This window comes from Micromys minutus (assembly GCF_963924665.1).
Source record: "Micromys minutus genome assembly, chromosome: 6".
In the NCBI taxonomy this organism is placed as follows: domain Eukaryota; kingdom Metazoa; phylum Chordata; class Mammalia; order Rodentia; family Muridae; genus Micromys; species Micromys minutus.
The window spans coordinates 11,192,257-11,219,493 of record NC_137975.1 but is presented as its reverse complement, the minus strand read 5'-3'; the positions used below and the strand labels follow the sequence as shown (position 1 = coordinate 11,219,493).

The 27,237-nt window shown below is 49.0% G+C and overlaps 1 protein-coding gene across 1 annotated transcript in view; it reads right to left on the bottom strand.

Moving 5' to 3' along the window:
* TFCP2L1 (transcription factor CP2 like 1) overlaps positions 1-27,237 on the bottom strand; it is a gene marked incomplete at both ends in the record, with an annotated part of 49,890 nt that overhangs the window by 9,841 nt on the left and 12,812 nt on the right. Inside the window, 9 exons of the mRNA XM_080918187.1 lie at positions 705-795; positions 1,723-1,825; positions 1,907-1,955; positions 4,436-4,527; positions 7,379-7,489; positions 10,139-10,291; positions 12,738-12,844; positions 13,768-13,873; positions 14,365-14,441. Coding sequence (XP_080774313.1) covers positions 705-795; positions 1,723-1,825; positions 1,907-1,955; positions 4,436-4,527; positions 7,379-7,489; positions 10,139-10,291; positions 12,738-12,844; positions 13,768-13,873; positions 14,365-14,441 — 889 coding nt within the window. The remainder of the gene's footprint in view (positions 1-704; positions 796-1,722; positions 1,826-1,906; positions 1,956-4,435; positions 4,528-7,378; positions 7,490-10,138; positions 10,292-12,737; positions 12,845-13,767; positions 13,874-14,364; positions 14,442-27,237) is intronic.

Genomic DNA, 27,237 nt, shown 5'->3' with positions numbered 1-27,237 from the left:
TGACCTGGCTATGTCAAGGGCCCTGGTGTCAAACCCATGGGAGATGGCAAAGCCTTGTCCTGGAGTGAGGCTCGAAGTCCGTGTGTGAATAATGACAGTGGGTTCAGAAAATGTCAAGCATGGCTCTACCACCCTACGAAGATTAGCTAAATCTACCTTCTTGTTCAGCTGTATACTGTAAACCCTCTTTCCTGTTTACCTGTATGCACTAAGCCTTGTTCAGCTGCATACAGTAATAACCTCACCTCTCTGTACAACTCTCGTAAACATACTGAGCCTCCGGGCTGCTAAGGTTTCTCCATCAGAGAACCCATTCTCTCCGAACCCAGCTTTCCTGTACACGCGTCTGTCCTTTCTTCATTCCCTAGAGGCCCCAGTCTGGTCCATCCCTTGAGATGTCTGGATGTGTGTGACATTGTATCTTCAAACCATGAGCTTTCTTTCATGAGCTGACTTAGTCAAGCATTTTGTCACCCTGCTGAGAAAAGTACTAACACCGAGATATTCTGAGCAGGGGCTACTGCAGTCAGATACTGAGGTGGTCTCCACCTGGCACCTCCTCCAGCATTTACCTCCATGTTGAAAGGATTCCTTCTGTCACCTAGTCCCACCAGCAGGCCATTCACTGTTCAAAAGGCTAAGATGGGGCTGCTTGCTATACCCAGCCAACCTAGTGGCCACAGTCTCTAAGAAACTGCACCTACCTGCCTTTGATGGCATTGAAGAGCCGAATCCCGTCTGCAGGGCCACAGACCTGAACCAAATCATCTCTGGACATCTTCAGCAGGTCAGCACCTAAGAAGAGACATGCATCACTTAATACAGGCAAATGCCTACTGATCCCACAGCAGGGCGGGCCAGCCTCACCCTCAGCGGGCACCAGACTTTCCAGAGAGAAATGGCACGAGGAGAAACAAGCCTAGCAGATCACAGGCATACAACCCCAGAAGCTAAGACAGTGTGCTCACAAGAGAAGGTAAGTCCTATCCCACCCCACCCCCGCCTGACTGCCCACCCCCCTCTCTCCTCAGAGTGTTCTATCTTCACAGATTTTATCAGCATGCTGCGACCAACAACATGTGTACGTCTCTGCAGAAGCACTCAGATCATGGAAGTTGACAATACAAACACACCCTGGGAACAAACCAAGAGGCAAAACATCAGTTGCCCAAGAGACAACCATGGACGGAAGCACCCCATTTGAAGGGGCAGAGGAAGGCCAGCAGTGTGAAGTCTTTAAAGATTGGACACTCTCCAAAGAACTTCTCTTTCTCTCTCTCTGTTTCTCTCTCCCTCCCTCACTCCCCCTCCCTCCCTCCCTCCCTGCCCCCCTCTCTCACAGGTGACTTGTCAGAAGTAGCTGAAAACACAATGGCTCCCTGAATCCAAACCCCATGATTCTTTTCTTTGAGACATGGTTTCATGTAACCCAGGGTGGCCTTTAAGCTATGTAGCTGAGATAACCTAGAACGTCTCAGTTTATGTGGTGCTGAGGCCTCCTAAGTGCTGAGCATGCAGTCCACTAACTGAGCTACAGCTTTCATCCAGAATGGTTGGTAAGGCCAACATCCTTCTATTCTGGTCTAGCCAGAATCCAAATCACTGCCCCTAGTGACCTGAACTCCCTCATTCCCTTCCACTGAGGGTTCCCCAGGACACAGCCATAAGCCCATGGGACCAAGAACAAGCCAGGGCACCTGTGAGTTCCAAACCTAACTCTACAGTACTCGCCTGAGAAGCTGGCGAAGAGCCAGCAGAACTGGGAGAAGCGGTTGCGGTGCAGCCACTGCTGTGCGTCCTGGATCGAGGCTGACGGGAGCAGGTGCTGCAATTGAGAGACGAGAGGGTTCAAAACAGTCACAGAGCCAAAGGGACCACCGGCCCACCATCACCCATGCACACTTACATCACTGCCCAGGGGTAAGGGCTCCACGGGGTGGTTAGGTGAGCTGTTACTGTAATGGAAAAGGGACGGCTGATGAGCAAGAGGGCTTCCAGGGACACGAAGAAGGTTCCAGAACCTAAGTGGTACCTGCACTGAAGCAGGTGTGTGACTTGCTTTAAATAAGTCCTGCAAGACGTCCTGAATGAGTCAGGAACATCAGTTAGACCCAATCTCTCACAATGAATGCCTCCTGCACGGGAGGCTTAAGTGGGCCACTCCGACTCCACCTGTGTAGTCCTCGGCAACAGTCAAGAAGGGCGTGTCTGCTTTGACTGGATCCCGTGCTGCAAGGTGGAGCTTCACCATGAAAACAAACCTCTGAGCATGACTGGGAGGGAGTTTCTACATCAAATTAATGAAGGTGGGAAGACCCACCCTAACTATGGGCAGCAGCACCATCCCAAGCTGGGGTCCTGGCTGAATAGAAAAGAGACAGTAAACTGAGCTCAGCATCCATCTCTCTGCTTCCTGGCTGAAGAACGGTGAGCAGCTGCTTCTAGCTCTGTCTGCCATGGCTTCTTCACAGGGAAGACTATAGCTCCCTGACTTGAGAGCTAAAATAAATCCTCAAGTTACTTCTTACGAAGTATTTTTGTCCCCATGCAAGAAAATGGCTAAATGCCCGCCAAGTTCCAGTCTAAGGAAAGGACAAGCTGACCAGAGCACAGGACACACTCCTTCCAGTAACTCAGCACCCAGGAAGCTGCAGCTAAACCAAAACCATCAACCAAGTCCTAGCCAGGAAGGCATGGAAGGGCCACTGTGGTGAACCCACGGGTTGGTCTGGGTTTTCTCTAGGAAGGTACAGGAGTGCTTGCCATGCATCCAACACCCACATTAGAACACTCGCGCCTGGGGCACGCCTCTAATCCCAGTACTGGGACAAGAGAAGCTTCACTAGAGAGCACTGGCCAGCCAGTCTCACAGAATCAGTGAGCTTCAGTGAGAGGCCCTGACTCAGACAGTAAGGTAGAGAATGACAGAGATCCCTAACATCAACTCCTGGCTTCCACACGCACACGCATGCACACCCACACATTCTTATATGCACACACATACAAGACCCTTGCAGAGATGAGCCTCATCCCAGACATCACTTGTAAGGGCTTCCACTGTCTGTACCACAGGCATGCCCTTCCTCGTGCCCGTCTGCACCGGGGAAAGCAGGGCTTAGGGAATTGAAGGAAGTTGATCCTCTAAGGGTAGACATTAAAGAGCAGGTCTACCTGATCTAAATGATCTAAACGACCCTTTTCTTTTTTACTCTGTGCTCATGAGAAGACATATCACAGTAAAATCAAGTTCACATAGACCTCCTTTGGCTTGAGCTGACCTTGAACTTGCTATGTAACCCTGAACTACTTGATCCTCTGCCTCCATGTTTGAAATTACAGGTGCTACCACACCAGGTGCTAAAGGTCAAACTCAGCATCTCCTCTACCACCCAACCCCAATATCTTATCATAGACTGAGTACACAGCAGAGGGAGGCTCAAAACAGAGGTCCGAAACCCACCGGCTGGAGTTCTCCTCTACTCTCTACTAGACATCACTGCAGACACCGTACTGATGTCAGGAGCCTCCGTCAGCACAGCCTGCCAGTTAGAATCTGCCTGCAGTGCGGGCGCTCTCCTATCACTGTGTCCTTGGGGCCACATGACCTATCTGCAGAATCAGCCAGGGTTCAGCAAGACTATCTTGGTGCCACAACACTGAAACCCAGGGTGGAGGCTCCTACCTGGACAGTCCCTTCAGGAAACATACACAAGAGGTAGATAGAAAACCATGAAGGGCCTTTCCAGACACCTCAGCCATCCAGCACCCACCTCAGTCAAACCCTTGTCTTCAAGGTAAATTCTTACAAATCTGCTGCCACTTGTCAAAGTATACAGAAAGGAACACACTACACACACACAGACACACACACACACACACACACACACACACACACACACACACGGAGCACATGGTCGGTTGTGTTAGCATACACCTATAACCCCAGCACACAAGAGGTTGAAAGAAAAGGTAGGATTGCAAGTTCAGGGCTAGTTTGGCCTATATACAAGCCTGCCTTAAAAACTCAAAGCTATCTGTGGTGGTATGTGCCTTTAATCCCCCGCACTCAGGGAGGCAAAGACAGGCGGATCTCTGAGTTTGAGGCTAGCCTGGTCTATAGAATTTGTTTCAGGACAGTCAAGGTTACAGAGAAACTCTGTCTCAAACCAAAACAAAACCCAAAACAAACTCCAAAGCTAAATAAAAGAGTTGAGGATATAGCTCAGTGGTAGAGTTCTTGCCTAGCATGCACCAGGCCCTGGATTCCACCCTGAGCGTGGGGAGCTAGAGAGAAATAGATAAATACGGTTGTGATTGCTATACCATTTAGCCACACTAAAACCCAAACAGATGCCAGACCATGGCATGAAGGAAGACCACAAAAGGACTACCCCAGTGCATGCCTGGACACCAAGGAGAGGAAGGTTAGACATACCCTTCACGGAGGCCAAAGCTGTTGGGAGAGCCATTGTAGCTTGGGGATGGAGTACTGTTCGCCTGGTAGGGTACATCAGGCCATGGAGAGCACTGTGGGAAGAGACACAGGTAGTGTGACACAACAGTGAACCTGGGATAAGCTGAAGAGATGGCCCGCAGTCCTCAGGCCCCTCTGAGCAAGCATTTGTGAACTGTGATGCCCAAGACCCTGTTGTGTTAGCATAGACCCCACAGTGACGGCGTGCTCATGAGGAGCCATGGCTAGTCAGACTACTAGGGTCACCTACCGTCAAAGGCCAAGAACTCAGGAAGTCATCCTAGATCAGGCAAACCATGAAATGTACCACCCCTTTGAGCTCCCTGGTAGTCAAACTAAGGGGAAAGAAGCGTGATATAATGCCCACAAACTAACTGGTCAAATATGCTTAAATGTGCATTACACAGAGGACAGATGACTAAAACCCATGCTATTGGGTGAGAAAGCTACAGGCGGGGAGGGCTGGAGCAGACAGGAGGGGTTCCGGAACTGTTCCAAGAGTAGCTCCTCCCAGCCAACCTATAGTTACTCCATGTTAGTACCCATTTGGGCTCCAAAGGACTGAAACAAGCATGGCGTGATCCTTCCTCTGGTGGACATTCCAATGCACAAGCAAAATTAAAGAGACCCAGTTGGGGGTATCGGAGAGAGACCATAACTGTCAGGGAAGGGAGCACCCCATGCCTGCATTTCTTCCCTCCCTCTAAGGCAGTGCCTTAGCTAGGAGAGGGCCAGTCTGAAGCATTCCTAAAGACTGACTATCCCTCACCAAATGCCAGGCTGGTAAATATTTAACCATTGTGAGTGTGGGCTGGAATTTGTTGATGCTAAATCCAACCAAGGGAGGAAATCTGATGAGCTGATAGAAGGGGTGCACTGGCATCTCCCAAGGTCACAGTCTGGATTCTTTACTCCAGCCACGCTGAGAGAAAGGCTGTGCTGAGGGCCTGCACAGACATAGCATCCTCTTCCTTCAGGGCAGTCAGGACTGGAACAGACCTGGGCTCAGCCAGGATGAGAAACCCAGCACTAGATGGGGGTTCTCCTGGCTGTGTCACCCACACATGGGCCAGGCATAGGAAGAAACCACATGGCATGGACTCCTGTGTCTCTCTGTGGCTGAGAACAAGTGGATGTTTTCCTGTACTGGACTCCCTGCCCACTGTCACCTTAGAAAATACAGTGCCAGTACATACTTGTGAGCCACATTAGCCTTTAACCCTGTCTTATGCAAATGTTCCTTCTCGTGTGGCTTAGCACACACATACACAGGCATACCCACAGCTGGGACCTGGCCACCCCTCTTGGAGTTCTCTCTCTCTCTCTCTCTCTCTCTCTCTCTCTCTCTCTTTCTCTCTCTCTCTCTCTCTCTCTCTCTCCCCCCATGTGTGTGTGGGGGGGGTGTATGTGTGTGTGTGCCTTTAGAGTGAATACAATTAGTCAAAATCACTAACACAATGAGGAATAGCTTAGTAAAAACAACAAACAACAAAACCCAGGCCTGGGCAATGGTGGCACAAACCTTTAATCCCAGCTCTTGGAAGGTAGAGGCAGAAGATCTCTGTAAGTTTGAGGACAGCCAGGGCTGCACAGAGAAACCCTGTGTGGGAAGGAGGGAAGGAAGGGAGGGAGGGAGGATAAGAAAGGAGGGTAGGTTGGGAAGAAGGGAGGGAGGGAGGGAGGGAGGGAGAAAGAGAGGGAGGAAGGGAGAAAGAGAGGGAGGAAGGGAGAAATAGAGGAAGGAAGGGAGAGAGGGAGGAAAGGAGAGAGAAGGAAGGAGGGAGGGAGAGAGAACAAACAGGCCAACGAAAGGAAAGGCACCCGGATGGCCAGTGAGTGACAGGAAGCAGGAGAGCTGCTGCCAATAGCATCTGAGGAGTTTCCTGCAGAGGCCTCTTTGGTGTCAGGAGTAACAGGAAGTGCATTTCTGTATCCGTCCAAACAAGAACTAGCCAGTGCTGGGATGCGGTACAACTCAGTGGGTTCCTGGGTTCCAGCTCTGACACAGAATCTTAAATTTACCTGTATTATTTGATTATATTTTATTTTATGTGCTTACTTTTTAAAGTTTATTATATGGTGTGTGTGTGTGTGTGTGTGTGTGTGTGTGTGTGTGTGTGTGTGTCCTGATGTGTATGTGACATGGCTTGTGTATGGAGATCAGAGGATAATACTCAGGAGTCAGTTCTTTCCTCTACTTTGGGTCTAGGGATCAAACTCAGTTGCCAGGTTACGCAGCAAGCACTTTACCTGCCAAGCCATCTCTCAGGCGCTGGCACAGAATTATTAAAAAACAAACGAACCCATGCTAGCAGACAAAGTGGCGCACGCTTTTAATCCCAGCAGTCACACAGAGATGTGGATCTCCGTGAGTTGGAGACCACCAGCCTGGTCTGGTCTACAAAGAGAACTCCAGGACAGCCGGGGATACATAGGGGACTCTGTCTCAGCCAAACACAGCACAACGCAGAAGCCAGAGCTTACGCTCTAGCCAGAGACCTCATGCAGATGGAAGCCCTGGGCACTGTCCTACTGTGTTCAGTTCACAGAGGCCTCTGTGGGAACAGTGCATATTGTTGATACACAGACACAGGCATGCTTAGAGAAGCCGAGAGTGGAGAAGAGCCAAGGCACGGTCGGTCAGTGGCGAAGACATTTTTGGTTGCACTGCTTTACATCTTTAGCCCATAATTTATCACCGGTTCATTCACATTCTCAAAGGCACCAAACATTCAAAGGCAGCAGGGAGCTCAAACTGATCTCCGAATCGCCCAGCAGCAGCCTCATGGGACGTGCACCCTGGGCTCTCAACAGAACTCCCACCTGCCTTCCCTGATGGCCGATCTTCCACAACTGTGCACCTCGTCCTTGTCCTGCTCACTCTCAGCCTCACCCCTGGCTCACCTCTGTGAGGATGGTGGTTTCATAAGATGGCTGGTACTTCTCCTTCTCCTGAGCTGTCCTTTTTTCCATCTTTTCCCGGTCGGTCTTCTGTTTCCGGTCAGCTCCCTTGGGCTGCAAGCACAGAATACAGGGTCCACTTGGGCCAGAAAGCAGCCATTGGCTGGGAAAGAGGACCAAAGCCTGAAGGATCACACTTCAACCTGGCACCCAAAGAGCAGGCAGGTCAGCCCTCGGACCTTCTGAGTGGCATCATATTTTTTCCATCCCCAGAATCTTTGAGCTTAGCAGGAAGGGCCGAGGAAGACTGCTACCCGTGGTTACTTACTTCGGGAAGGAGCCATGGAGAAGCGAGATGGGATGTGTGGCTGTACTGGGTGACTGATGAAGACTGAGGAAAGGTAGGAGAGTGGATTCTGACCCACACTGGGCCATGTTCAACTCTGCTCAGGCCCAATACACCCAGCCCTAGGACATCGAAATTCCAAAGGCATAAATGATGGTGCAGCAGGCTACAGAATCCATTGCCACTCACCGAGTGCTAGTGAGTGCTAGTGGGTGCTAGTGGGTTCTAGTGAGTGGCTGCTAGTGAGTGTTAATGGGTGCTAGTGAGTGCTAGTGGGTGCTAGTGACTGCTAGTGGGTGCTAGTGAGTGCTAGTGGGTGCTACTGGGTGCTAGTGAGTGTTAGTGGGTGCTAGTGAGTGCTAGTGGCTGCTAGTGAGTGTTAGTGGGTGCTAGTGAGTGCTAGTGGGTGCTAGTGACTGCTAGTGGGTGCTAGTGAGTGCTAGTGGGTGCTACTGGGTGCTAGTGAGTGTTAGTGGGTGCTAGTGAGTGCTAGTGGCTGCTAGTGAGTGTTAGTGGGTGCTAGTGAGTGCTAGTGGGTGCTAGTGACCACTAGTGGGTGCCAGCCTCGGTGCCACCATCTAGAGGCTCAGGGTTTATTGGCAGGAGAGACCTGAGGATACAGTCCCTCCCTCCTGTGTCACCTTCATTGTGCCTCTCATGGCTCTCATGCTGCTTGGCAAGCATAGATTCAGAGCCCTTGATGTGCAGATACTAACACTTAGTTCAGGTCTAGTGGCTGCATGAATCACCCCAGTGTATGCCTTCCTCAGGGGATCCCTTTTGGTTCCCTGTTCAAGGGCTTTTAGGGAAGCCTCCCTCAGGGTGACCCAACTCTAGGTAAAGATAAGCTTGTAGTAAGCCAATAGGAATACCAACAGCAGGCACGGTATGAGCACCAAGGACCTGTCAAAGGACCAGGGCAGGCAGCCACACCTATCCTCCCTGCACTAGTCCTAAAGTCCTGTGCTCACTGAAGGCCTCTCCTCCTTGCCTCAGAAGACCATGGGCTAGCATGCATGTGGAGTAAAGCTCTCTACCTCACATCCTTCAAGGAGCTGGTCAGAACTGGATGGCTTTATCTTTCAGATGGATCAGGGCAAAGGGAGGCTGGACCGACTTCTGAAGATGTTTCTTTCCTGAAGATGAATTTATTGTTCCTGGTATGTATGTGACAGAACTCAGGACATCCTCGAATGCTAGAGCCACTCCTCTAACACTGGGCCACACAACAGTGCTTCTGAAGAGCTAGACTGGGGTTGGGGCATTTCTCACTAGCAAGATCTTGTAGAGTGCCTGCCTGCTGCCTGCCATGCAAAATAGAGATCTGAGTTCGGAACCAACACCCACTTCAAAGACGTGTGGCAGCACATGCCGTAAATACTGGTCCTGAGGAGGCAGAGACAGGAGGATCCCTGGAGCTCAAAAATCAGCTAGTCTCACTGATCTGGAAAGTTCCAGGTTCTGTGAAAAATCCTGTCTCAAAAACAAAGGTGGACAATGAACTGGTGAGATTGCTCAGCATCAACTTCAGTCCCCAGGACCCACGTGGAGAGAAGAGCGGACTTCTGCAGGCTGTCCTGACATCTGTATGTGTACAGTCAACTCCTCTCTCTCCTCTCTCTCTTTCACACACACACACACACACACACACACACACACACACACCCCTCTCATGTTCACTTCTTTTTTGTTCTTGTTTTGTTTGAGACAGGATTTCACTCACTATGCTGCTCTGGCTAGCCCGGAGCTCACTCCTGTAGACCAGACTGGTGTGAAAAATCAGAGATCCACTTGCCTCTGAGTGCCTGTACACCTGCATTTGCCCTCAGGTTTAAGAGGATACTAGATGGGAGAACATATGAATACCTGTGAAATGCTTGGAGTCAGGGAAAATACAACTTAAGATGCAAAGCCAGTTATTCTTACAAAAGCGACTCTTGTACTGACATGGAGAGACACCCTTTCTCACACTTTGAGTAACAAGAGAAGGCTGGACAGGGACAGAAACCAGAATCAAGAGAGAGACCCCAGCTAATGGGAGACCACACCACAGACGGGCCTATGATCTAAGCAATAGCAAAGGACCATTGAGCACATTTGACCAGGGCAGTGTGTGGAGGTGTGTGGAGGTGTGTGGCGGTGTGTGGCTGTGTGTGGCTGTGTGTGGCAGTGTGTGGCAGTGTGTGGCAGTGTGTGGCTGTGTGTGGCTGTGTGTGGCTGTGTGTGGCTGTGTGTGGCTGTGTGTGGCTGTGTGTGGCTGTGTGTGGCTGTGTGTGGCTGTGTGTGGCTGTGTGTGGCTGTGTGTGGCTGTGTGTGGCTGTGTGTGGCGGTGTATGGCGGTGTGTGGCGGTGTGTGGCGGTGTGTGGCGGTGTGTGGCGGTGTGTGGCTGTGTGTGGCGGTGTTAAGCGCACCGTACCTTGAACACCTTGATCTGGCAGCTGGCAGAGTGTAGATGCTCCGTGTATTCCCCATTCTCGTTCTGCTTAAATGTGTCAATCTGCACCCGAAAAGGCACTCCCTTCTCACCCCCGTGCTTCCTGGGGGTGAATTCCGTGCTGATACAGTGCACCTAGGAGGGGAGTATGAAGCCTTGGGTGGATGAGAGGACCCAAGGATGGCCAACCTGCTTTGCCTAACTCCCCACTTAGCCACAGAACATGCACAGAGAACACACACATCTTCCCACCTCTGTCCCTTTACTCTGGGGCTCTGTCTGATCAGCGAAATCAACACCATTGCTCCCGGCCACTAACCACGGTACCCACACCATCACCCCACCCCATCCAGAAACCTTCCCCTTCATAAATCCAACTTGTGGGGGAACTGAGCAGAGCCCTGTTGCTCTCTGACATCCCGGTTACTGAACAAGTCTGGAGCCGTAGTCAGAATGCCAAACTCATCTCTATGTTTCTCAGTGCATACCACATAGGAGACACCAGATACCCACGTATTGTTCTGATACTGTAATGTTATAAAATTCCGTATTACTGCAATACAAAAGTAACTAAAATTTGCATGGAGAATATTATTTGTTTGTAAAAATTGTATCAGTGTGTTCCTATGTGTGTGTGTGTGTGTGCATGCACATGACCTAGAAGACAGATTTTGACATTTGTGCCTTTTTCAGTTGCTCCCCATGCAACTCTTTTGTTGTTGCTTTGAATTCGATGGGGTTGTTTGTTTTGTTGGATGTTTTAGCTTTGTTTTGTTGTTATGACAGAGAGCCCCGGTGGTCCTGGAACTCACTATGCAGATCAGGCTGATCTCAAACTCAGAGATCCACCTGCCTCTTGAACGGTGGGATTAAGGGCGTGGGACAAAAGCCCACTGAGACTGACAAGACCCACTTAAATTTTTAGGCCAGGGTTTCTCACTGAACCTAGAGCTCATAGACTTGGCTAGGCCAGTGATGGACAGGCCCCAGGAATCCTGCCGTGTCCACCCCTTTAGCACTGAGGTCAGGTGTGTGCAGAGGTGTGCAGCTCTTACAAGCTGAGGGTTGGAACTCAAATCCTCATGTATACACAGCACGCATTTTATTGACTCCCTTTTCTTGAGCCATTCTCTTAGACCTGGCATATTTCTTATCTGTTAATGGGAAGGGAAAATGTGGTGGCACATGCTTATAAGTCTGGCCCTCAGGAAATTGAGGCAGACAGAATGTTCCAGGCCAGCTTGAGGCTTCATAGAAAGGCTCTGTCTCAAAAAACAAACTAAAATGGGGAGGAAAGCGTATAAAACAAGAACATACAGCCAGTCAATGAAAAGGCCAGACTAGTGAAGAGACATAGCAGGCCTTGGCCATGCCCTTGGCCATCTGAACCCCAGATGGTGTGTAATTCAAGGCAGGAGTCACATAGGTGCAAATAAAATGATCTTTGTCACAGCAACTAGATAGAATGAAAGAACTTTCCTCTCCAATTATCCAGCAAACACTGGCTTTAAAGACATTTGTTGCTGCTAGGCATGGTGGTACACACCTCTTATCCCAGCACCTACGATGCAGACAGGAGGATCTATCTCTGTGAAGTTGAGGCCAGCCTTGCCTACAGCAGTTCTAATGTGTGATGACCCCCAGCCATTAGACTACTTTTGTTGCTATTTCATACCTGTAATTTTGCTACTATTATGAATCATAATGTAAATATATGATATGCAGGACATCTTGAACTATAGGTTGAAAACCACTGACATACAGTGTTCCAGGACAGCCAGAGGTACATAGAGATTCTGTCTCCAAAAACACTCAAAAACAAAAACAAAAGTGTCTTGTTATATTATTTAGTGTGTGTGTAAATGTGGGTGGCCTGGATCACATATGGAGGGTTAGAGAGGCTTTAGGGAGATAGTTCACCTTTCACCTTAGATTCAGGGAGCCAAACTCAGGCCATCAGGATTAGTGCCAGGCGCCTTTACCTCCAAAATACTGGCTTTTTAAAAATGAGGTGGTATGTTTGTGTGTGTGTTTGTGTGTCCATATAGATGTTAGAGATCAATCAATCTTGAGTATGATCCCTCAGCTATGGTCTACCTTATTTTATTGAGCCAGGGTCTCTCATTGACCTGGGACTCAACAATTAAGCTCGGCTGACTAGTCAGTAAACCCCAGGGATCCCCATCACTTCCCAACACAGTGGTCACCACTCCAGTCACTTTTATATGGAGGATAGAATTCAGGTCCTCAAGCTTTTGCAGTAAGTACTTTGCTGACTGAGATACCTCCCTAGCTTTGGAAATACCAAATCCTTTTTAACCTTTCAGCATTCTGAAAGCAAGAACCCAAACATTGCTCTACACCATTCCAAGTCCTTGCCTCAATGTTCCTGACCTGGAGTCCTGCCATCCTCTGTCCTCCCTCAGCTACTTTCCCTCCCACTGGAGGCCATGTTAGCTAGCTGGAGGCCAGCTCAGCTAGCTGGAGGCCATCTTAGCTAGCTGGCAGGCCATCTTAGCTAGCTGGCAGGCCATCTTAGCTAGCTGGCAGGCCGCCCTCCAAAACTCTCATGTTTGCTTACCTGAATGAATGCAGATGCTCTCTTTGCTGGATCCCACAAAAACTCCACAGCATTCAGTTGGGTTGGGCTGGCCCTGGGGTCCAAGATACCAACAGATAGTGGAATATCTGCACACACACATACACAAAAGTACAAAGGTCAGCCTCTCCCACATACTGAAGGGAAGGACACAATATGGGCCCAGACTCCCTTCACTGTGGTTTGAAACAACACAAATGAAGCTTTGTCCAACCCCACGGGCAGAAAGAGAGCCTAGCTGGAACTGCTGTGGGATGCTTGAAGTCTACGTTTTCTTACGACAAGTTTCCCTTGATTTCTATTTGGAAGGACTTACTGATGTGCTGGTATATGTACCCTATCATCACCTCAGCTTCAAATCCCAAAACATAGCTAAGGGCTGTGAGCAAAGTGGGGTGGCCAGTACCTGAGTCTTCAAGCTCTGTGATACACCCACCCTTCCCTCAGCCAACTGCCAAAACCCTCGGCTGAACTGGGCATGGTGGTGAGACACAACGCACTAAGGAGGCAGAAGCAGGAGGATTTCTGTAGGTTTTGAACTCAACATAGTCTACCTAGTGAGTCTTAACTAGCCAGGTTGCTCACCCTTTGGGGCTCTGTATTCTTCCTACAGAAGACCCTGAGGGGTCACCACTGAAAGTTCTTATGTTGTTTCCTTCCTTCTTTCATCCCTTTCTCCCATATATAGGTGTATGGGGGTATTCTCTCTCTCTCTCTCTCTCTCTCTCTCTCTCCCCCCCCCTCCCTTCCTCCCTCGCTCGCTCTCTCTCTCTCTCTCTCTCTCTCTCTCTCTCTCTCCCTGTCCATCTGTGTGTAGGTTCTAGGGACTGAACTCAAGCTTGCACTTAACTAGATGAGCCATCTTGTCAGTCCTCTTTCTTTTGGACTCAACTTCAGCGTCTTTCTGCCTGTGCATCTCCAGTACTGGGGTTGCATTAATCCAAATGGCACCCACATGGAAGGCCCACATGCCACCAAGTGTCCAGGGTTGGTGCTGGCTGGGTTGACTCACCAATGTCCAGGATGCGGTCCCCAGGCCGGCTCCACCGCCAACCCTCCAACTGCTGATACTCTGTGTACTGCAGCCGGCGGTCGTGGAAAACGACACGGATGATGCTCTGTGGAAGGCAGATGTTGGAGACAGCTGCATGGAGGGACTGGAGGGCCCCAAGACGAGCATGCTTCCCTGTCCCCAGCCAGGGGAAACCCTCCACCTCTCTCCAGTCCCTTTCCCCTGAGGCTTCCTTTCCTCAGAAGCCCAAGAACACAGACAATTTTGAGAAAGTGGACGCCTTCCACGGTTTCCAGTATTCTGAACAGCTTCATATACATGTCTGACTACTACAATGTTATGTGCAGGTAAAAAAGGCTCAACTGAGGGCAAAATTAGGCCACAGCTTCTACCTAACTAACCCACAGCGTACTTCACCAATGTAAACCACACCACCCTGGCCCACGGCCTACCCATCTAATCCCCACGGGGGACAGTGAACAGCAGAAACTGTGATGAGACTATAGCTCAGGCTTCTTCCCACCACCCCCAGCCCCAGGCATTCGGAGCCCACAGGCCCCTCTAGCACGTGAGGAGCCAGCCACGAGGCGGACCCACCTTCACATATTTCGTGTTCAGATCTTGGAAGTCCCCTAGCTTCCGGTTCTCCAGCAGCCGGATTTCATAGGACTGACCTGAGGGAGGAAGACAATACATTTTCCAGTTCTTTCTGTAATTTTATTCTAAGACAGGATCTCATGTAGCCCCAGCCGGCCTCAGACTAGCTGTGCAGCTAAGGTCGATCTTGAACTCCTGACCCTCCTGTTCATGCCTCCTAGCCACATCCAGTTTATTCATGGGCTCTGGGGTTAAGAACGTGGGTCTAAACGCTTCCATAGTAAGCATTTTATACAGAGTAAAAATGTTTTTTTTTTTAATTGATTAAAAAAAAAATCAGCTTCTCATGGCCAGAGAGATGGCTCAGCAGTTAGGAGCACTGGCTGCTTTTCCAGAGGACCTCAGTTCAATTCCTAGCTCTTACTTATATGCTGGCTCACAACCATATAAACATATATACATATACATATATATATATACACACACATATACATACATATCTACATGTGTGATGTACAGACATACATGTAACCAGAACTCCTATACATATAATTTTTTAAAAATTAAAAATAAAAATTTCATCCAGGCATACTGGCACTTGGCAAAGGCACGTAAATAGGTGACTGTGAGCTGCAAGCCAACCAGGATTACATGGTGAGACCCTGCCTCAGAATAAACAAACAACCTGTTTCTCCGGGCTTTATTTAATTTTAACATGAACAGCTACTATGAGATGCTTGGAATGGACAAACTTTCCCAATCTGACAAAGAGGAGATATGGCTCTAAAGTTGCATGTATATAATAAATGTGAATCTAACCCCAAACAAAGCAGCCACAGTGACTCCTGGACAGCTTCAGAGCAGCGAGAATGCAGCCTAGAATCCCAGTATAGGGGAAGTTGGCAGTCCAAGGCAAACACAGTTCATGTGGTGAGATTATATCCCAAAAAACAAAACAAAGGGCTGGTGAGATGGTGTAAGGAGAAAAGAGTCTTACAGGTTGTCATCTAGCCTTCACACACACACACACACACACACACACACACACACACACACACATTTTAAACAAAAGAAGCAACTAGTTAGAGAAATACTTCCACCCTCCTTCTGCACCAAGCGGAATGGGAATCGAATCATGGAAACAGGGATAATTAGCTAGACAGTCTCAGACCATTGAATAAGGATTCTAAGGGAAGGTGATGATCTGAGAAAGCCCCTGTCCAATGAAAGGCAGCGAGACACAGAGATAGCAAGGCAGCAAAAGAGGATGTTAGAGGTAGAAAGAAAAGATGTGGCCACGAGCCAAGGACTGCCTGGAGACACCAGAAGGTTAGTGGCCAATAGTGGCACCTCCCATGGGTGCCAAAGAAACAGCCTTCAGAGGTGGAAGAACAAGCCCAAGTGAGAATACCGGAATGGGCAGAGAACTGGAAACCAAACCCTTTGGACTGTGTTTTTGAGCAGCAATCACATGTGGAGCACTCTGCAAACCCTGAGGCCTGGAGAGTTATTAGAAGGGCCTCAGCCAGCATGTGAACCAGAGATTCCTGACCGGATATGCACCCTTCCCTGTTCACAACTGTGGGCATGTAGGTGGGCGTGTCTGTTTATGTGTGCAGAAGCTGGTCTGTATGGGTGTGTACAGGAGTGTAGTATATGTACATAAATTTGGCAACAGCTGCCCTTCCTCAAGCATTAGCCAACTGACTTGGGACTGCCAAGTTCACTACATTGGCTAGCCAGAGAGCCACAGTGATCTACCTGTTTCTACTTAACTCACCATGTCCAACTTTTCTTATGTGAGTGCTGGGAATCAAACTTAGCACCAAGCATTGTTATTAGCTGAGGTATGTTCTCAGCAACTAAAACGTCTAAGCTCCGTTTCTGGGCCCCTGAACCAAGAGTCTAACACTCCCTATGCCTGGACATACTTAGGGCCTTCCACACCCTAACTGGTTCTTCCAGTGTCCTTGCCTTTGCTGAAGACTATAGGTGGTACTGGCAGAGGCCCAAGTGGTCATTACATGAGAGAACAAGCACCCAGGGGACCAATTAGCACTGGCCTCAGGTTCTGCAGGATGACGTCCACTCAGGCCAAGCAGTGGCAGAGAATTGTTTAAGTCTGCACCAAGCGGCGGCACCGGCACCTCATTGCCTGGACTGTGGGCTAGGATCACACGATGAGCTTCTCCATCACAGTGGGAATCTAGACCATGGGACCTCCTGGTCTTTCCTCTCACACATACATGCCTAGGATGCTCTTCAGCTACCCTTCCTCTCCCAGGTTATCCTGTTCCTCTTGATCAGCCCTGCCTTTGTGTGCCGAAAGGCTAAGACATCAGGACCAAACTGATCTCCCTAACCTTCATAGATCCTCAAATTCTGGGATTAAATGAGTTTGCTATCATGCCTGGTTTTCCACCATATTTTTTGAGACAAGAGTCTCTCACTGAACTTGGAGTTCACCAAGGCATCTAGAGTGATAGGCCGGCAAACCTCAGGGACCTACCAGTCTTCCTCTTCTCTGGACTGAGAATACCAGTGCCAACTCTTTTTTCCTTTAGACCTAATTGAAAATTTTCAAATCTATGGGTGCATGTGTGCATGCCTGCAGAGGTCACTGGGGGTGTTAGATTCACTGGAACTGGAGCTACAAGCAGTTATGTGCCTCCTGTTGTGGGTGCAGGGTCCTCTGAAAGAGTAGCAAGTGCTCATAACCTGAATCATCTCTCCGGCCCCAGTATGCCCAGTTTTGTGGGTTGTAGGGGTTCAACTTAGCCATTTCCCCAGCCCCAACTTCAGATTCTTTACAATCCTCTTTTATATTACAATGATGGGACTTTGCAAAGGTTTTTACATGCTCCAACCTTAAATGTTTGTGACTTTCCAAGTACATCAAACAGCAAACTAAGAGACAGGATGAAGCAGAATTTGAATAATTCCTTAAAAGACCGGGAGATGGAACGGCTATGTCCACTCACTGTGACAAAGGACAGGGCATCTGAAACAGGCTCGTGCGTGAAGGTGGTATAGAGAGAGCTCTGAAGAATAGGTAGGGTGTCTGTGGTCAGGCAGTGACCATAACAGAGACTCCAAGCAAAGTGCAGCAGGGCACGGGGGTTTCCTCTGGAGAACATTAACATTAACACTTCACTCTGGGACATAGTGGTGCTGTGACTACTCGGATATTGATTTGCCAAGGTCTCTTAACTAGCCAACAGCCCAACTAGAAACCAGGAGCTCCACTAATTCATTCCCAGGACAAACTCAAACACCCAGAGAGTTGATAAGGCCAGGCCAGGCTGTTGTGTATGATTGTTCCTATCTGGAAGGCGTGTACTTTTAAGGCGATCCCAACCAAGTATCTTAAACAAGTCTGCCAAATTAGGATCTTTCCAACATCCTAAGTGATTATTTGATAATAGAGGGGGGGCAAAACATTACTGGAAATAGAATTTTGGTTTCAGAGTTATAAAAACAAAAGGGTTCTTAAGGTTGTTTTGTTTCTGACATAGGGTCCTCACATAAGTGAGAGTGACATTGAGAATGAATGATCCACCTGCTCCACCTACAGAGTGCTGTGATTACAGATCACACACACAGCAACACCCCCAGTTTATTTAGGGGGTTATGGGATACTGAGGTCAAACCTCAGGCTTCATTCAGGTTAGGTGAACATTCAACCAACCAGCTTGGCAGCCACTCTCGGCCTCAGACAATCAAGTCACTTTTTAAACCTGAACCAATATCTAAAGCATATGTCACATCTTCACACAATAAATCCTAATCATACACCACCAAAAACCAATGGGGAACCATTGTCCTTGTGGGGGGTCTCGAACCCAGGTTTGGAGCCTACCTCCCCATCTCTGACACTTAAGAGTACTGGAGGGGTGACAGCCTGCCCAGCAGGGAACCTGATGTGGAAGGTCTGAGAATCCCAGCCTGGCAGGAAGAAGTAAATAAGCAACAGGCAGTCAGGTGACATCAGAAAACAGCTTCAAGGAAATTCCCAGGGAAGACCCAGTCCAGCCCTCTAACTTGTTATAGGCCTGCCAAGGATACCTAGGAAAGAGCTCCTCGGTCACTTTGTGATGTAAACGAGCCCTTGGCAGGTGAGGCCCAGCCCAACCCAGGAAGCCAAGGTGACCTGGGAGTGGCAGGAACAGAGGCAGAACTCACACCACCCACTCAAACAAGGTAGACTGAGCCCTGCTGACCCCCTCGTTCTTCAATCCCAGGGCTCTAAGTACTGTCCCTCCAAGGAGGTGTGGGGACTTTCTGGAAGAATTTAAGCTCAGCCTGACTTCACACCTCACCTCTACCTCCAAGAGATGGCTGGACACATGCCCACCCAAAGGGACCTTAGTCACCAAGAATAAGCAAAGAAATCTCTAGGTTCTATTGGCTTTGCCTGCTAGCCCCCTTACCTTACAGTGGTAGAGGGGTAGTGAGACAGACAGACAGACAGACAGACAGACAGACAGACGAATGATTTAAAATGATGAATAAGAGTCTGACTCACACCAGGTTATCAATAAGGGAACAAACTCAGCAGACTGCTAACATCCCACACAGGTAGGAGGAACAGTCCTTATCTTACTGTGTTGAAGGAAGGCTGGACATTTTCACACCTCTCAGACACCAGGATCTAGAAGTACCTAGGCCACAGAGCTCTGGGACACCAGAGAGAACGTTCTAGGTTAGGCTGAGGTGAGAAGACCCATCCTAATGTGGGCGGTGCCCATCCAGTCTGGGGTCTCAGTGAATACAAAGAAGGCAGTGAGCTAGCTGAGGGCCAGCACCATTTGTCTGCTTTTTGTCCGTATGTCCGGACAGCTCTGGTGCCATGCCTTCCCTGCCGTGGAGAACTATACCCACAAACTGTGACCAAAACAAGGCGATCTTTCCAGACATTGCTTTCATTGAGTATTTTGTCACAGCAACAAGACAAGTAGCTAATGGCCTCCATACCCCACCTCCAGGGTAGTAGTTCACAGGGTGAGCATTAGTGCTTTAGAATATTTGTACAAGGGGTTGGAAAATGGCTCAGTGGGTATACTGGCAGGTTGTGTGTCAACTTGACACAAGCTGGAGTTATCACAGAGAAAGGAGCCTCAGTTAGTTGAGGAAATGCCTTCATGAGATCCACATGTAAGGCATTTTCTCAACTAGTGATCAAGGGGGGACCATTGTGGGTGGAGCCATCCCTGGGCCAATAGACCTGGGTTCTATAAGAAAGCAAGTTAGTAACATCCCTCCATGGCCTCTGCATCAGCTCCTGCTTCCTGACCTGCTTGAGCTCCAGTCCTGACTTCCTTTAGTGTGGAAGTGTAAGCTGAATAAACCCTCTCCTCCCCAACTTGCTTCTTGGTCATGATGTTTTGTTCAGGAACAGAAACCCTGAGTAAGACAGTGGGTAAAGTGCTTGTTCACATAAAAGCCAGGTGAGCATGTGAGAGGTTAAGATCATGGAGCACGCTGTCTAGACGAAAGAGCTGAACCTCAAACTCACTGTTCAGAGAGAGAGAGAGAGAGAGAGAGAGAGAGAGAGAGAGAGAGAGAGAGAGATCCCACTTCGACATATAAGGAGCAGCATGCTGGAGGAAGGTGCTGACTAATATCTTGGACATCCATCTAAGCACAAACACACACACACAGGCACACACGCACATGTGCATACGTAAAAGAAAAATACTTGCACAAAAGGCTGCATCAAGCAACAGTACTGATAGCTAAACCCTAGAAACACACAGAAATAACCTACAACTATGTTCCCAGGAAACGGTAATAATACAGATGTGAAGATTAAAGCATACGATGTCACTTAGGGGCCCAAGTTAGCATCATGTGGTCACAGGGGAGGCAAACCTAAATGGAGTAACAGTCCACAGACACCTTCAGCATCCCGGTAGATGCGGAGAGGTCAAAACAGGTACAGGCTGGTTAGCTAATGGGAGAGACTGAATACAAAGCCTCGTCCTCCAGGGAGCTTCAAGCAGATCAGAAACCTGTTACAAAGCACACTCTCAAGGGCTGGATGTCTGGTGCGGTGAAAGAACACTTGCTTAGCCTGCTCAAGACCCTAGGTTAGATCCCGAGCATATTTAAAGAAACAAGAACAAGCAAACAAACTTGGTGTGGAGAGGCGGGGAGGAGGGGAGACAGGCAGATTGGGGATGGGTGCAGAATTGCACTTTGCAGCCCTGGTGTCCTGGAACTCCCTACATAGACCAGGAAGACCTCTAGATACCATCTCTGTGGACCAAGTCCTGTAGTAAGAAGGTGTGCACCACCATGCCAGGGCCTTAGCATCGCTGTTGAGGCATATGGAAAGTTCTGCTATTCTGTCTGGGCTAAATTTTCTCAGTTTGGGTACATAAAATAATGTCCTTGGGTAAAGATGCCTGCCACTCTGCCTGAACACCCGAGGTCAGTCTTGAGACCCATATGGTAGAAGGCCAGAACCAACTCTCATAGCTTGTCCTCTAACCTGTGTGTGCACACACATGTTAATAAAAGTGTAAGAAAAAAGTCCTTGTTCTTAAATGAATTGAAATAAGAGATTATATTGTATGCAATGAACTTTAAAATGACTCAAGCAAGACATTTGAAGTCGGCCTTGGACCTCCACGCAGGCACACACATGTGAATACACTTCCACATAGCCAAACATGTGTACAGATGCATACCACATACACACATATGCACATACACACATATGCAAACACACGCATATGCTGCATTAAAGAAGTAGAAGCAGATAAATGCACGGACTCACACAAGGTATCTTCTGATCTCTAACCATCACACTTAGATCCAGACACATACCAAATATCCACCAAATACCAAAATTAAGTAAAAATAAAAATTTAAATTCTTTAAAAGAAAGAATGAAAACGCAAAAATTGGAGTATATTACGAGTGAATTTGAGGAAACACAAACCCAGAAGACTAACTAGCAAGTAGCTCAAACTGTTCCAGGCCACAACTGATGATGCTTAGGATAACAGTGGTTACCCCAAGGCTAATCAGACAGGTAGACACTTGAGGAAGGGGAACCAATTAAGAGGAGCAAACCACATCAAGCAGACAGGAGGAGGTACCGGCCCAAGGGACTCCATAGAACAGCAGCTGGAGATGCAGCTCAATTGAGAGAGCACTCACCTGGTGTGTATGAGGCCCTGGAGTTACTACCCAGCACTAAAGAAAGCATAGTGGTGCATATAGTGGTGCATATTTGTAATACCAGAAGAGGTAAGATCATTTTAGTCTATTTTTAGACTATAGAGCCCTAAATAAATCACCCTGGGTTTCCTGAGATCCTGTCTTGAAAAACAGTCAAAGATGCCACAACACAACTGACACTATGCCACTTCAATATGAGAAAAGCAGGCCCAGGGGAATGCTAATGTGCCCCAAATCATGGTGCATTATATATAGATCAGTGGCAAAGCCTCGGCTGCCTGCCGCGCCTAGACCTAGACAAGAAAGGAAAAGGGAGATAGGGTCAGGGCAGGTGGGGTTGAGTCTGCATGACCAAGCAATTTCTTTGTTTGAGGGTTTGCTTTTTGCTGTGTTAGAGCCATGCATGTTAGGCAAGCACTGAGCTACACAAGGTATGGTTCAACTTGTGTCATGGGCAAGCTGTGAAGTTGTGTGCATTGTGAGAGTTGGTTGAGTGTGTGTGTGCTGCATATGCATGTGTGTACAGGTACCTGGGCACCACCCAGAGGCCACAAAGGACACTGGGTGCCCTTCTCTGTCATTCTGTCTTATTGCCTGGAGACAGAATAAGGAGCTAGGCTGGCAGCCAGCAAACCATAGCTATCTTGTCTCTACCAGCTACAGCACTGGGGTTACCAGCACAGGTGTAGTTTACACCCACAATTTATGTACGTGCTGGAGATCTGAATTCCGGGTCTCATGCTGCATGCGGTACGGCCATCTCTCCTGCTCCCAGAGGCAAGTCTTCAACCTCCCTGTGTCTCTTTCTCAATACCTACGAAATGCTGTCTGGAGCGCCTCTTGTGAGCACTCCTCATGACCACATCCTAACAGCAAGGTAAGGACGGCACTTTCCCGACCTGCCCCACCCCTGTGCTGGTGACTCTAAACGACACAAATTCTCCTGCAGCCAAACCACACCCCATAACCCAAGTGACCCAGTATTCAAGGTCGCTAAGCCAGGAGGCAACCTAGCAGAAATCCATCCCTGGGACTTGGACTCCATCAGACAGCCCACTGTCTTCCAGAAGCCAGTCCCTGTGTCCACAGTACTGCCCAGAGCAGCCTGTCCCAGCTGACCTCCAATGGGCAGAGCCCACCAGGAGCCTTTGCAAGAAGGGCAGACAAGCAACAGTAGTTCTGCCCAGTGGGCACGGCCTTCTGCCCAGATCACCGTGTTCCAAAGAACAGGAGGCAATTGCCAGGGCCAGCCAAGATTTACAGGTTGTTTACTTTCCAACAGTTGCTGGTTTGGGTAATGAATGCCACGTAAAATATAATAAGAGGCCATCCTCACCCCAGAAAGGAGGGCAGTATGCCCGGAGCACTAGGAGGATGGCAGAGGAGGACGAAAGCACAGTACAGTGGCCACGCAGCCCAGCACGGGCAGTTTGTCTCGTCACCTCTGTGTGTATGGTCTTATGCAAGTGACTGTGACAGAGTGTGCTCAGTCAAGGAGACAGCACACTGCAGGAACAAAGGCCTCTCTGTCCAGGGACCCAAGCCCTTTCCCTATGTCTCTGGAGGCCTTAACCTCCTTCCTGCTATGAATGTCATGAATGAGGTGTCATGCTTGGCACACTGTCCTCAGAGCATGCAAGATAGTTAGTTATCTGTGGGACTCCTGAAAAAGAAAACCATGGCCTGGATACTTCTTAGAAGGGGCTGCTGCCAGGGCTGGCACGGGACAGACACCAGAAGAGCAGGAAGCACCTTGAACACCTTGTGGTGTAAATAATGAGGAAATGCTCAAGGCACGGTGACTGGGGAGGCAGGCCGAGACACTCCCTGCAGCGAGGACAACGTGAACAATGAAACGATATCAAAGAAGTCAGTGTTAGCCTGCAAGTGCCAGGAGCACATACCACACAGCAGGACAGGAAGATCAGGACGATGAAATAATAGAAAGCAAATTCTTTCTCCTCGGACCTTTAAAAGTGTAGACTTAAGGGGCAAGGGAACACACATGTGGAGTTACACAGCAGCTACCATGTGGGTCCCAGGGACTGAATTCGGGTCAGACTTTTTACATCATTACTATCATCATCATCATCATCATCATTCCGTGTGTGGAGGTGAGAGGTCGGTGTCAGGGGGTCCTCCACTATCGCTCTCCACATTATTTTTCGAGGCAGTCTCTCGCTGATTCAGTGAGCCTGACTAGCCACTGAGCTCTGGGGATTCACTTGTCTTCCCAACACTTGGGACTGAAAGCGTGCACTACCACGCCTGGATTTTTTTTCATTTCTTCCTATGGGTGTGGAGGACCAAACTTGGGTCCTGAGGCTTCACTGCCTGAGCTACTTTATCTCCCCAGCTAGAGAAAACTCACAGATGCATTTCTAACACAAGTGTGGGAAGGAGGAAATAAATGGAAAATCACTATTAGGTAACCACAGGAAGGGGGTCAAGCTATCCATCAGCATAACCTAAGTAACTCCCTCGGCTAAAGGAATTCATTAGCTACACAGGGACACTTGTAAATCTACCAGACAGAAGCTGACACAGACACACATTGACCACTGCCCGTCTTAATTCAGTCTGCAAGGCTAACAACTCGGGGCATCATGAGTCCCAGTGGGATGCCCTGCCAAAGCGCCTTTTACTTCACAGCAGCACTCAGGACCAGATGCAGAACATGAATGTTAAATACACAACGTGTGAGAGGTGCTCAGGAGCCACTCAGTGAGTGAAGTACCTTGTGTGCAAGCATAAAGGCCCGACCTCCATGCCTGGAACCAATGCTTTGCTTTGTTAAAAGTAAGCAAATAAATAAAGCCATGCTGGCCACGCCCAGTACTGAGTGCACACCTTTAAACCCAGCAATAAGGAGCTAGAGGGAGTCAGCCCTCTGAGTTCCAGGAGCCAGGACTACATGAAGGACTAAAAAGCCTTAACTCATTAAGACATGGAGTGCCTGGTGCTTGCTGCCCAGCCAGCCTAGCTGAACGCGTGAGTTCCGGGCCAGTTTTAGACCCCAAGTCAAAAGGCAAATGGAAGGTGCTGGGGAAAGGACATCACAGGTATCCTCTGGCCTCTATATGCTGATTCATACACATACAAATATACATAAAATGGTCTGGAGACATGGCTCCGTGGTTAAGAGCACTGGCTACTCTGTTCTTCCAGAGGTCCTGAGTTCTGTTCCCAGCAACCACATGACTCATAACTATATGTAATGTGATCTAATGCCCTCTTCTGGTGTGTCTGAAGACAGCTACAGTGTATTTGTACACATTAAATGAATATATCTTAAAAAAAAACAAATATACATAGAAGACCTCAGAGGATGCTGCAGAATCCAGAATCCTTAACAGTATCATTCCCCACAAAAATACAACAGAGGGAGGAGGGAAGTTGGATGGTTGGACACTGGGTACCAAAACAAGTTGGAAACAAGAGCAGGTTCCAGTGTTCTACAGTACCCCAGGGTAACTATGGTTGAGAGCGTCTTACTGAATGCTCATAATCCAGCAATCAGGAGGCTGAGGCAGGATTCACACAGGTTTGAAGCCAGCCTAGGCTATACATAGGGAGATCTTATCTCAGGAAAATAAAATAACAAAGAATAAGGAGGGAGTTCCCAACACAACAGACACACATACACATACACACACACATACACAAGTGCTTACACATGTAAGTGGCAGAGCAGTTGTTTACTATGGATAAGACCCCAGTCCTGTCCCCACTATCACCACACACGCACAGACGCACAGACACACAGACAGACACAGACACACACACACACACACACACACACACACACACAGCCAGAACAACTGTCTGCTGACTAAAGAGTGACTAAATTGGATATGGACATATTACCCACACAAATAGAAGACAGTTCTGCGATTTCAAGGAGTTAAAGTTCTGATATGAGGGTGCCATGGCAAAGCTGTGGAAACAGGAAACACTGTGCTGAGTTAAAGACAATCTCAGGGACATTTCCAGGACATCATTAAATGACAAATTGTATTGTATGTGTCCAGTCCATATGTGCATCTTCCTCCTTTTGTCTCTCCTTCCCTCTCTCCATCCTTTCCTTTCTTCCTTCTGTCCCTCCGTCTCTCCGTCCCTCCTTCCTTCTCCCTTCCTTTCTTAGTCAGGGTCTTTCACTGAACCTAGAACTCACTTGCTAGCAAGTCTGCAGGGACCTGCCTACCTCTACTTTCAGTGCTGGAATTAAAGGTGTACCACTACACCCAGCCCCTTCCCCCACAAGGGTTCTACGGGATTGAGCTCATGAGGCAGTTCACAGCCATCTGTAACTCGGAATTCCTGTGGAATTGATGCCTTCTGACCTCCACCTGCCCAAGGCACCTGTGGTGGTTTGAATGAGAATGGCACATAGGCTCATAGGTTTGAATGCTTAGTTCCCAGTTTGTGGAACTTTTGGAAGGATTGGGAGGTGTGGCCTTGTTGGAGGAGGTGTGTCACTAGAGATGGGCTTTGAGATAGGCCTAGTTTCTAGTGTTTCTCTCTCCCACTCTCTCTCCTCCTCCCATCCCCTCCTCCCTCCCTCTCCTACTCTTCCCTCTCTCTCTCTTTGTCCTCCCTCTCCTTCCTCCTCTTCCCTCTCCCTCCTCCCCCTCTCTCCTCCTCCCTCTCTCTCCTCCTTTCATTCCCTCCTCCTCCCTCCCTCTCCTACTCCTCCCTCTCCCTCCTCCCCCCTCTCCTCCTCCTCCTCCCTCCCTGTCCTACTCTTCCCTCTCTCTCTTCGTCCTCCCTCTCCCTCTTCTTCCCTCTCCCTCCTCCCCCCTCTCCTCCTCCTCCTCCCTCCCTCTCCTACTCTTCCCTCTCTCTGTCCTCCCTCTCCTTCCTCCTCTTCCCTCTCCCTCCTCCCCCTCTCTCCTCCTCCTCCTCCTCCCTCTCTCTCCTCCTCCCATCCCCTCCTCCCTCCCTCTCCTACTCTTCCCTCTCTCTCTTTGTCCTCCCTCTCCTTCCTCCTCTTCCCTCTCCCTCCTCCCCCTCTCTCCTCCTCCTCCTCCCTCTCTCTCCTCCTCCCATCCCCTCCTCCCTCCCTCTCCTACTCTTCCCTCTCTCTCTTTGTCCTCCCTCTCCTTCCTCCTCTTCCCTCTCCCTCCTCCCCCTCTCTCCTCCTCCTCCTCCCTCTCTCTCCTCCTTTCATTCCCTCCTCCTCCCTCCCTCTCCTACTCTTCCCTCTCTCTCTTCGTCCTCCCTCTCCCTCGTCCTCCCTCTCCCTCCCCCCCCCATGGACCAGGTTCTAAAGCTCTCATCTGCTGCCCCAGCACCACACCTGTCTACTTGCCATGACAATGAACTAGCCCTCTAAACCTGTAAGTGAGCCTCCCGTTGCACGCTTCCTTTTAGTTGCCTTGGTCATTGTGTCGCCTCGGAGCAACAGAACAGTCACTAAGACATGGAGAAAGCACTCATATACATAAAATAAAAATAAATCTTGAGAGCTGGAGAGATGCTCAGTGGTTTGTTAAGAGCCCTGACGGCTCTTCCAGAGGTCCTGAATTCAAATCCCAGCAACCACATGGTGGCTCACGACCATCTGTAATGGAAATCTGATGCCCTCTTCTGGTGTGTCTGAAGGCAGCCACAGTGTACTTATATACATAAAAATAAATATTTTTTTTAAATCTTTAAAAAGACAAAGCCAGGTGTGGTGGCACA